Source organism: Penaeus japonicus, unplaced genomic scaffold, assembly GCF_977035675.1.
Source record: "Penaeus japonicus unplaced genomic scaffold, GWHDUDI00000001_assembly GWHDUDI00000037, whole genome shotgun sequence".
Lineage (NCBI taxonomy): Eukaryota > Metazoa > Arthropoda > Malacostraca > Decapoda > Penaeidae > Penaeus > Penaeus japonicus.
In genome coordinates this window covers 5,068,491-5,080,990 of record NW_028234439.1, presented here as the reverse complement: position 1 = coordinate 5,080,990, position 12,500 = coordinate 5,068,491, and the positions used below count along the sequence as shown (strand labels likewise).

At 39.8% G+C, this 12,500-nt stretch overlaps 1 protein-coding gene across 2 annotated transcripts in view; it reads right to left on the bottom strand.

Annotated features, from left to right (window-relative positions):
• The window catches only part of LOC122266903 (uncharacterized), an 8,637-nt gene extending 2,743 nt beyond the window's left edge, over positions 1-5,894 (bottom strand). For both annotated transcript variants that reach the window (XM_043036866.2, XM_086532584.1), the window contains exons 1-3: positions 5,734-5,894; positions 2,019-2,159; positions 160-297 (exon numbers count right to left, since the gene is read on the bottom strand). In XM_043036866.2, the coding sequence (XP_042892800.2) occupies positions 160-297; positions 2,019-2,159; positions 5,734-5,788 (334 nt within the window). In that variant the 5' untranslated portion in view covers positions 5,789-5,894. The remainder of the gene's footprint in view (positions 1-159; positions 298-2,018; positions 2,160-5,733) is intronic.
• Between the last annotated feature and the right edge of the window lie 6,606 nt (positions 5,895-12,500).

Sequence of the window (12,500 nt, the reverse complement as noted above, 5' to 3'; positions counted from 1 at the left end):
TGTTACAAGAACGTAATCAATACAAGTGTAGTGTTGTGAACGTATGAACGTGCATGAACGTTCATCAACGGAAACAGTGCCTGGTACCTGCTTAAAGTTACGTGTATGTGTACGTGTATGTATGTATGTCAATGTAGCACTAACTTTCAGAAAACTTACGCCCACAATTCTTCTCGTCATCTGCCGTAACGCAATTGACGACACCGTTGCACACGAAAGACCCCGGGATGCAGGTGCCAGTGTCACACATGTAGTAGCCAGGGAAGCATTCTCCGACTTCCGATAACTCTGCCACTTCTTGAAGGTGTCAGAGGGTGGCAAAAGGCAAGAAAAAAAGGGGAATAGTGTTAGTTTTGTTTTTGAGGGGTTTTAGGTCATTTTAAGTCACCTTGGTTTCATTAAATAAAGATATATACGTTTTGGAACGTACATCTTCGAGTTGAATTGTCAATTTGCAGTATTTGATAAGATATTTAAAAAATTAACATTATGAACATTAAATATCAGTATCATATATACTCATGGAATACATAAGCCATTCAAACCAATCATTATTCAACACACACATATATATAAACACACACACACACACACACACGTACACACACACAGACACACACACACAAAACCATCAACATATCCAGTATACTTTCATATCATTCATTAACTCATTGATCCTAATCATACTAAGACTAAAGGACTGAAGGAGCACTCGAATCAGCGTGACACTGAAATTAATAAAAGAAATGTAAAAATGTCAAAATAAAAGCATCGTACAAAGCTGTTCGAAATCCCCAATCAGTTCACCTTGAAAGACACGTGACTGGCGTGATGCGCATAACCTTGTTACCTTTCGGGTCACCTGTGCGTGTTCTCAGGTGATAAGGATTCCTTCGAAACACGTAATTCAAGTCCTTCTTTCGTAAACACACAGAGAAACACATACTCACCCTCCCCGCATACATACACTCATAAACACACACTCACTCACCCATCCGTCTACATCCCTCTATCTCCCCTACCCCCCCACACTAAATATTAACCCCCACACCCCTACAAAGGTTCTCACTCCCATCCTACTCACAGACACGCCCCTTACCCCAAACCTTACACCCTATTACACCTCATATATATTGTAAGCCACCTTTCTGCCACCAGCTGTAACCAACCACTCCAGTTGTTGTAGTAGTTACCTCTTCGATGCTCTGGTTGTGATCCGGTGGATAAACAGACAGACGTTCACGTGCCATGGTCTTTATTGTGGACTCTTGCCGACCGAACGATGTAAGGCACTGGTATAGATCATTATGAGAGCTAAAGCATTGATTATATATTTCAACTTAATTCGATGCTATATCGTTGGCAGTCTGTTTTGACCTAACGTGTCCTGTTCCCTGTGTTCGTATCCGCCTCGAAACTCCATCTTTTCCAGCAGGTTTGTTTGCTAACAGAAGGCCCGAGGCGTAGAAAGCGACCCAGGATTCATACTTAAGAAGGACACAGAAGGCAGATCAGGCAGATCAGGTCAGACAGACAGGCAAGAGAACAGGCAGAGTCCACAATAAAGACCATGGCACGTGAACGTCTGTCTGTTTATCCACCGGATCACAACAGGGCATCGAGCAGGTTACAACTACAACTGCTGGCGTGGTGGGTTACGACTGGTGGCAGCAAGGTGGCATACACATGTACACCCAATCCCACACACACTCTCCCCCCTACACATTAGCCAACACCCATCCCTCCCTTCACTCCCACAACCCCACACCCCACACTTACACACCCCTACACTTACACACTCCCACACTTACACACCCCACACGTACACTTCCCACATTTACACACCCCACACTTAAACACTCCCACACGTACACTTCTCACACTTACACACCCCACACTTACACACTCCCACACTTACACACTTCCTACACGTGCACACTTCCACACTTACACTTCCCACACTCACACACACCCACACTCCCAACACCCCACACTTACACACCTACACCCGCACTCACCAGTACAGTTCTTCTCATCGTCTCCCGTGACACAGTTCAGAATTCCGTCGCAGAGATTAGACTCGGGTATACAGACGCCCGTGTCACACTGGTAGAAGCCGGGGAAACACTCCCTCGTTTTTGCGTCACGGAGGGCTGAGCCTGAGGGGAAGAAGGGAGGGGAGGGGGTGAGGTGGTGGGGGAGTTGATGGGAGCGGGGGGGGATGGTAGAAGCTAGGGAAATAGGGAGAGAGGAAGGCGTGAGAATGAGGAGGGTGGGAAATGGGAGAGAGGAATGAAGGGGGGCGGGGTGAATGGGGGATATGGAATGAGGGGTGAAGGAAGGGAGAGAGGAAGGGTGAGGAATGGGTGGTTGGAATAAGGGGATGAAGAATGTGGATAGGAGTGACGGGAGAGAAAAGGGAGAGTAAATAGTGGTTAGGAATGAGGGGATGAGAGAAGGGATAGAGGAGAAGGCGTTGGAATGTGGTGGATGGAGGGGAGGGAGATAAGAGGAATGAGAGAGAAGCAAGGGAGGAAGGGGACGGAAAAATGGGGGATTGGAATGAAAAAGGAGAAAAAAGGAAAGAGATAGGGTGAGGAATGAGGGCTGGAATTAAGAAGGGTGAGCAAGGAGGAAAGAATGAAAGATAGGAGAAGGAGAATAAAGGGCGAAAGAAACATTAAGAGGAAGGAGAATAGGGTGAAAGGAGGAGCTGAGGAGAAATCAGAAGAAAGGGGAAAATGGGTGAAGGAGGGGTAAGAAGGAATCAGGAAGAAGGAGAAAAGGTTGAAGGGGACAGGTGAGGAGGAATGAGGAGGTAGGATGAGAAAGGAGAGGAGAATGAATGGGGGGTGGGGTCGGAATGAGGAATATGAAGGGAAATGAAGGGGAAACATTGGTTAGAATGAGGGGGAAAGAAGAAAAGAAGATGGGGGAGAAGAGATGCGTGAAAGAAGGAAAAAATAATGCATGACAGTTGAAAGAAAGAGAAGGAGAGGTAGAAGAAACGAGGAAGAGGGAGATGAAGAAAAGAATATGGATGGAGAAGACGAAGAGATGAGGAGAAAGATAGTTAAAAGAAGAATAGATAATTGGAAAGAGAAATGATGTTTACATTTTCAAAATCATTATTGCCGTCACCATTTCCTGAATCACGCATGATGTTGCAAAATATGTTTGATGTTTCTAGTACTTTAACCTAAAGGAGTTGGTTTTTGACTCGAAACGTGTTGGATCTTTTTGTTTTTGTTTTGTTTTTTGTTTTTCTTTTGTAGAATTATTATGTGGTATTGTTCCACATGTTGCCATATGTGTATGTATTTGTAATTCATTTATCATTAAATATTTTTTTTATGTATGTATATCTTACCTTACCAATTCCTAGTAGCTATTATAAAACTTATATAAGACAATTAACTTACATTTCGTTATCTTTATATAAGCTATTTAATCATCTGTTATGGCCAGTCTTTTGTTTTGAATTCCGTCTCATTCGTATATCAAACTCATGTTTATTTTATAATTCTATATGAATATTCTTCATATGATCGGATCCCTTTTATCCAGTCGGATTATATATAGACTATGTTATATATACAGAATGCTCTTACTTAGTATTTAATTTTGCTAATAAAGATTTGTTGGTCTTTCGAGCAATCATGTGTGTTACCTATATGCTATTTTTAGCATATATAAGTAGCAGCTTAAATGAGGTAAGGTTTACTATACCTTTCTGGTCAATACTTAGGTTAATAATAGTGGGTTTCTCTAATTAACGGAGACTGATAGCTTGGATAATTTGACCTTGGCATCCATCATCTGACCTGGTTTACACTCACACTCACACTCACACCCACACCCACACCCACACCCACACCCACACCCACACCCACACTCACACTCACACTCACACTCACACTCACACTCACACTCACACTCACACTCACACTCACACTCACACTCACACTCACACTCACTCTGTGTGTGTGTGTGTGTGTGTGTGTGTGTGTGTGTGTGTGTGTGTGTGTGTGTGTGTGTGTGTGTGTGTGTGTGTGTGTGTGTGTGTGTGTGCGTGCGTGCGTGCGTGCGTGTTTGTGTTTGTGTGTGTGTGTGTGTGTGTGTGTGTGTGTGTGTGTGTGTGTGTGTGTGTGTGTGTGTGTGTGTGTGTGTGTGTGTGTGTGTGTGTGTGTGTGTGTGTGTGTGCGTGCGTGTGTGTGTTTCCCTGAACGTAGAAAATAAATACTGAAGTGACGAGAAATAATCGATCTAATTTCAATAGCCTAGTGATGATATATCCTGTTGATTTGCAATGTAGTCGTGATTGCCTTTATATCACAAACATGATAAGATTAAAGGGAATATATGTTTTATGAATTATGCGCATCAACCTTTAAGTTCAACACTCAGCGTTTTGACTTGTTTACGCTGGCAACGCTGAGTGGTGAGTTCGGATGTGGAGGGGATTGTACCTTGTTTGTCTGTGAATGACACTAGCTTGCTTGCTTGCTTTGTTTTTGTTTTTTTCTATCTAATGTCTGCTTATTTGTATTGGCATGTGCTTCGGTTACAAGAGTCGAGCCTGGTGGTTCGGTTCACGCGCTGGCAACGCTGTGGTGGACATGGCCGTGGAGGGGATTATACCTTGTTTGTTACTGATGCTTGTTTTCTTGTTTGCTTTCTTCCAAAAGTAAAGACCATTAGGCAAGAATATGACCAGATGAGATCAGGGAAGTTCATTGAAATGATAAGGCCATAATAAGTTTTGATGAAAATGGTATGACTGAGAACGCATCGTTCTTGTAAGTACGGAGTGTTGTCCTAAATAACATTTCGTTATTAGGATCATTATCACTTTCCGTTTAACTCCAGAATCCCTTGTGCAACATTTTTATTTTAAGTGTGATTTCCTTGACTAGATTTTCAGCAGCATTGTTATGACTATTGTAAAATAGATTTTTTCTCGACTTGGTAACTGTTGCACGCGCATGGCTGTTTGTTTTATTCAAGTTGAGTTTACCAAAAGGAATTGAACCTAACTAAGAGCTAGCAAGGTCGTTGTGAAAGGTAAATAGGCCTGATCATTTCAGGTCCTGTCATGAGCGACTTAGATTCCGATCACACCACATGAACCAGCTGTCGAATCTCACTTGTAGGTGATGTCCTGTTTATAATGACGAGAACCTAAGTTAGGTTCCTCAACCTGGGATACTACAGCTCTTACAGTCTGAGGACTTAGGTGCCTGAACCATACGTGCCAAGCAGTCCCATTTCACCCACGAGATATTTAGCTTTCCTACTGACTATTATTTCAATAACATCAGTCCTAAAGAAGTCCAGTGAAGAGGTGGATAGGTCAACTCAGGTCGCTTCACAGACCATCAGCCAGAGCGCCAGGAGAGTGAGACCCGCAGAGTTATGTTAGGTCCAAGCCACAACTTCTGCCAAAGGGGGGACATAAAACCCAAGAGAAGGAAAAAAAACAAGGCGACATCGAAACTAACATCGCACCATAAATCAAGATTTGTGCAGAAATAACGTTGAATTTCAGATCAACAACAATGGATCTCTTACACTGCCTGGATCCCTTTCTTCACCGAGAGGCTCCAATGCCAGAATTCTCTTGAAGGAACGAATAACCAACACAACACCTGGAGAGCTTTGTAATGAGCTGCAATGACGCTGAATAATCGCAATGCAAATGCGATGGCTGCCGCAATGTGGGAAAATACTCACCAGCCGCACCGGCAACAAACACTCCCAAAAGGAGAATCGAAGTACAAGATTGCATCGTGAATAGCGTCAAGTAGAACCAAAGTTTAACCTCTGCTGTTCCCCTTTATATACCCTTTGATAAGGTGTGCTGAGACACCTTATTCTATCGTCTCTGCCAGATGTACAATGGTAATAGGAAGATAAAAAAACGTAGGTGAACCGATACAGCTGTCTGCGTGAGAAGGTTTCGCATGAGACCAGCGAATGTTGGGTTATCTCATGACGAGTAAGCGGACCGCCTAAGCTTTCGTAATTTTTCCCCGATTTACTTTGTTTTGTGTGAATTTTGCGTTAGTATGTGATAATTTCGAAAGAATCTACCGCGTAGAGATAATAGGGCTCACTTGATAATACTGTTTTTCTTGTATTTGTTTTTTTTTCTGTTATATAAAAGGATGAATTAAATTGGGCAAGAGACCTGAACATACCATTGCAAATTGTTCTAGACTGATGACAACCACGAGGATAACAAATATTAATCATCTGAAATAGTGATGTCCATTGCACAAGGGAGCTCATTCTAAGTACAAGATTTTTCATTTATATTTTTTCAAAACAAAACCTGTCAATTGGTCCATGCATTATTCCACCTTTTTTCTATTTCTCCGTCTATCTGTCTCGACAAAAAAAAAAAAAAAAAAAAAAAAAAAAAAAAGGGATATTCAGTAAAGTAAGGAAAGAGGAAGAAAACACATCCTAAGTAGACTTGTATATTTACATATAAATAAAAGCCATAGGTTCACAACCTCTTAATCTTTGTATGACCAAGAAATAAGTAGATGATTTCTATACATTATGGTTTTCCACGTGAAACAAGACGCACTGTGAGGGGAAATATTTCTAAGGGTTTTGATTATGGTTAAATGCCTGGCCAGTGCTGAGGAGAGATGGGGCATCTGGTTTTTCTTTTTTCTTTTTTTTTTTCTTTTTTTTTTACATCGTAAATATACCTAAAAGAAGAATTAATTCAAACTACAGCTCTTAATTAACGGAATTTTTTAAAGATAGTTTACCCGATACTTCTGTGAAAAGAAAACAAACCTGGATAGGCAGACCCACCGAAAAAAAAGACATTTTTGAAAAAAAAATACGCTTTCGAAAACCAATCAATTTTTTTTTCTTTATATAATAAACATACACAAATAAACCCATCAATCTATACTCTTTAACAGAATGAAAGAGAAAAAACAACAAAAACATACAAAAGAACAATCCATTCTCCTATCCGGAATATCTAAAAAAAAAAAAAAAAAAAAAAAAAAAAATCCAAAATCCAAAATCCAAAATTCATAATATCTTCAAGAATATCTGTCTGTACAAACGCACAGACCACAACACTGACCAGCAGACCCCCAGGTATGGGATATACGGGGGCGGGAGAAATTACGCTGGGAAAACGATCTGGTGCTTTGTAATTTTTCTTCTCTCGTGAGGGAGGATACGGGAGGTGAGGGGGAGGTGAGGGGGAGGGGAGAGGGGGGGAGGGGAAAGGGGAAGGAGGGGAGGGAAGGGGAAGAAGGGGAAGGAGGGGAGGGAAAAGGGAAGGAGTGGGAGGAGAAGGAGAAGAAGGGGGAGGGGAAGGAGAAGAAGGGGGAGGGGAAGGAGAAGAAGGGGGAGGGGAAGGAGAAGAAGGGGGAGGAGAAGATGGGGAAGTAAAAGGGAGAGGGAGAGGGAAAGGGGAGATAGAGGGAGGGAGGGAGGGGAATAGATAACTGGTCTATTATACAGTGGAAAAATATACACACATGCTGCGTTAGCAAAATACTTATGACACATGGTAAGGCCTTGACTCCAACCCATGGTAGAGAGAGAAAATATATAATAATAATAATAATAATAATAATAATGACAATCAATTAAAAATAATAATAATAATAAAACCAAAAGAAGAACAACAGAACAATGGGATTAGTGACACAGAAAAGAAAGACTTAACAAAATCTGGAATGTAGAGCCGCGGTGACTCAGATGGCCCACTATGGTAGCAGCAATAAGAACGTGGCTCCGAATGACACCCTTTTATAATTATGTAAATTATGTACGCGTGTAAAAAAACAACAAAAAAACCCAAAGGTTATTCAAAATCTTCATACAGCGTAACAAGTACATGTAAAAGAGAAAAAAGGAAATTACTCTCATCAAAAACTTTTTTTTTCTTTCTTTCTTCTTTCTTCTTCTTCTAAAATGGAGACAAAGTAAAGAGAAAAAAATAATAATAATCAGAAACACTTACATTCATTTAAAATATCGTTTATATAATTGTCCTCACTGGCTACATTGATTGTAATAAAACTTACATACTTAACTACACTTATGGATGATAATCAGCTTTCTCACACTGGGCCACCTGCTCTATCACACTAACTTTCTCCGTTCCATTCATTACCTCATAAATAATGGAAAAAAAGGGTCTATAGTTTACAGTAAAACATACAAAGAATTTGTTAAAAAGGATTTCACATAAAATCCATGTACAAGTACAGTATTTGGTTACCTACACAAGATTTAAAAATACACATTCTAATATAAGACAATATAAGGCTGTGGTGACGTTTGGTATGGCCGCGTGATGTAAAAATTGCATGTTTTTTTTTCTTTCTTTTTCCTCTCAAATTGTTTATTATTTTTGTCCGACTTTTCCGTGGGACGTTTTATTTGGAATATTTGGAATAGTTTTTTTGTTTCCATAGTTTGTTTTTTTTTACATCAGTTTTTGTTTTTGTTTTTGTTTTGTTGCGATACACGGCGTTACTCTTTTAATTAACACCAAGAAAAGCCGGGATGAGAAGACAAAGAGAGTGAGAGAGGCAGAGAAAGAAGAAGAAGAAGAAGAGGAGGAGGAGGAGGAGGAGGAGGAGGAGGAGGAGGAGGAGGAGGAGGAGGAGGAGGAGGAGGAGGAGGAGAGAGAGAGAGAGAAAGAGGGGGGGCAAAGAGAAGGAAAGGAGACCAAGAGAAGGACATGATAATGCCATCGCGTCAGGCTTGTACAGATCACGGAAGGAAAACAAAAGTTTATAATAACAACAATCTAAACTCAAAAGGTAAAGAGTTATGATAAAAATAAAACTCGAGTGGGAGGCTAAAGAGAACCTTGCGTAAGACAGACAGCCTTCGAGCCACTCAAATCACTGGAAAATAAAAAGTTTTTTTTTTTTTTCATTTCTCTTACACGTTATCACATCGACTCTTGCTTGACTTGGGCTCCACCGTTCACTTCTTTTGTTTTTAATCTTTTATTTTCTTTCCTTTCATTCTTTCAATTCTCGTTTCTTTTTCTCCTTCATCCTTTCCATTGTTTTTTTTTCTTTATTTACTCAATTCTTCCACTTCTTTTTTCCGATCTTTTTCATTTATATTTCCTATTCTCATTCATTCTTTCAATTCTTCTGGTTCCTCTTTCATGCTTCCTTCCTTCTCGTCTTCTCTTCCTTATTCTCAACCAGTCGAAGGCTCTGCGCCATTCTCACGCAATCCGTTTTAATTAAAATCTTTGAAGTTTCCAGAGCCAGTTGAGGCCATTCTATTTCCCTCCTTTTTTTTCTAACCACATTTTAAAAAAAGGGGCATTATATTTTTCAAAATTCTTTTTTTTCTTCTTCAATCCACTTAGAAAAAGGGCTATTTGTTTACACTCTTTGCTTTTTTTCTTTCTAACCACATACAACAAACACTTATATAAAGTCTGGTATAATTATCACAATCAATAGTTTTCTCACATTCTCCCCCAGCGTTGAATACATAATTCAAATAAAACTACAAAAAATTTGATATCACACCTATCAAAACTAATCTCTAGCAGACTCGGGCGAACACAAAAAAAAAATCATAAAATTACGTGTCCAGTACAATGATAAAACGACATTTTACACAAGACCTTCCACATAGGTCATCCAGAGACAAAAAAAAATGAAAAAAAAAAAAATATATATATCTTTACCCGTGTGTGTGTGTGTGTGTGTGTGTGTGTGTGTGTGTGTGTGTGTGTGTGTGTGTGTGTGTGTGTGTGTGTGTGTGTGTGTGTGTGTGTGTGCGTGCGTGCGTGTGTGTGTGTGTGTGTGTGTGTGTGTGTGTGTGTGTGTGTGTGTGTGTGTGTGTGTGCGTTTGTGTGTGTGGATGTGCGTGTGCGTGTTTGCGTGCGTGTATAAACAAATTAAAGACAACGAAACAAACAAACCCCGCCACTATCCACTCATATGGCCAACTTAGCATTTTGTTCCACTTTGGATATGCTATCATCTCAAGTGTTAATCTCAATAGGAAAAGGAAGAGTGTACAGGATGGAATAAAAGGAGGATGAAGGAATAAAATAAAAGAGAGAAACGTAAAATATAGAAATGGAGCACAGCATAATGTCCATTAACACAAACGAGTTTAAATCATCAATGGAATGAAGGTAATTATCTTTTGATAATATCTGATAAAATAAATAAGGTTCCGTGAACTTGCTATTCACGGGAGGAAACAGAAAATATATATATATATATTGGAGTCCTAAAACCTAGTATCTGATTTATTTTGGTACAAACACTACCAAACCACATGATTTCCTTGTAAGTTTCAGCCTGTAGTAAGTTATTCTCTAAAACGGAAGAGAAATTAAGACAAGATAGACAGAAATCCCTGTCGATACTGACGACAAAAAAAAATCCAAAAAATAAAAAAATAAAAACGAAAACGGAGACACTGACAAGACCTAGTAATGGCACGCAATAGAAGGTATCCAAAGCCACTGTGGTACAGCCTAAGAAGACCACGTGGTGCAGAGCCCCGACGCCAACGCCATCTATGGCTTTCCGTCTCGGCTCACAAATGGCCATCGAGACCGTCGAATAGGTAGGTATGCAGCCACATACATACACACACACTTTGCGACAACTGCGGATCCCGGATTGGCTACATCACAAACCTTTATGTGATAAAATGGCAGCAAAATGAGGTTTAAAATTAGGAGAAAGATGACATACCAATGTCAACGGGACTGGAACGTACACAACCAAAGAGAGATAATGGAAACCTCATGACCTACTCTGTCACATCAATGGTATCCTAATTTTATAATGCAGTGATATATATTTCGAACTTAAAACACACAACTGGTGCTATCATTGTGCCCTTCAAGTCACCCTGATATGTTGCTTTCATTTCACACTTACATATATGACCAAGTTTTGAAATCTTGCAGAATGGATTGGTAATGTTAACAGCTGGTACTTCAACACAATCAACGGAGGTAGTGGTCAAAAGACTGCATCTAAAACAGGTTGGTGTAGAAGATACACCTGAATCAATATTGCAAATCAATGCTAAAAATATATGTAATTCTTAACCAGAGTATCAAATTTTCAGACAAACAATAAATACCTCACTCTTGTCACCTTTTAAGTTTACTCACTTTAACTTAAGTAAATGCAACTCTTAAAAAATATAATATATATATGATCCAGAGAAAAAAAAAAAAAAAAAACATTCCGGTTGAAATGTCTGATTCAAATCTGTGAGCCCAAATGTCCTTGTGATGTAATTTGCTTCTTATCCCTTACATTCTGTTGATGCCGTCAAATAGGAATGACACTTAAATGCAACCGTAATCAAAATATCATCTCAGGTCAATCACACCTTGAAGAGAGTGTCGATCATTAGCCCCTTGTGTAAATCATGCTAACTAACTGCAAATCTCACATAATACTTCCTCGGTCCTCCATTTACGGATCCTTGAAGAAGACCCAGTATGTAGAGTACCAAGTAAGATAGAACACTGATTGTCACTCTCCAACCACAAATATTGCAAGGCCTTAGTATGGCATGATCAGTAACCTGCAATTATAGCATGATCCTCCATCAAAATTTCAGTAGATGCTACAATCCTTAAACATACATCCTTGACACAACCATTGGCACATACGTCATTTTGATTTGCTGACTAGTTCTCGAGGGCTAATGATAACAACACTATCTGACTCGTGAGACGTGATATCACTGCTCCTGAGATGTCACTACCCAGTCCTGCCAGCCTACTTGGTTTCAGAGATCTCAGTCGACCATTCCCCTTCCCCCCCCAAAATCCAGAATCGCAGTCGAGAAAGAAGCTAGGACAACGGTTACGTGAAGAACCAAATGCAAAAATGTAATATCAAGTCTCCAGACTCTCACAAACCTCTTCATATGAATGCAGTCAAGCCCAGTCATAATTCATTAATCAGATACCTCTGCAAAAAACCCTCTTTGAAATTTCAAACACTACTTACACTGCATCTATGGCACAAAAACTCTTAACTGTTAAGTATAAGGAACACGTGAGACTTTGCGATCTGAAATGCCATTCACAAGACACAAAATTATAGATCCTTCAATCACCAGAGGCATCCAATCTTTTTGCAAAGTGAATCCATAACCCCTCTACGAGCTCTGCAATCTTGCAAAAACCACTCAGATCGATCCATCTCCTGATATGAGAATGAAATGCGAATTCAATGCATAAATTTCGCTTCCCACCCCTATTCTTTTAACTTTATTGTGTACTGCTGTAATCTGGAGCTTTATCTAGGATGAGAATTCATGAAGAACAGTTTAGTCTCCTACTTTTAAAAAATCATGGGCATAGCCTTTGAATATCAACTAACAAATCTAAGTGTTTTCACAGCCTTGTGCCTATGAAGATAATGCATACACCAATCACATTTAGAAATCATATCATATGGACAAAAAGGGTAACTAAAATCTACAATCAC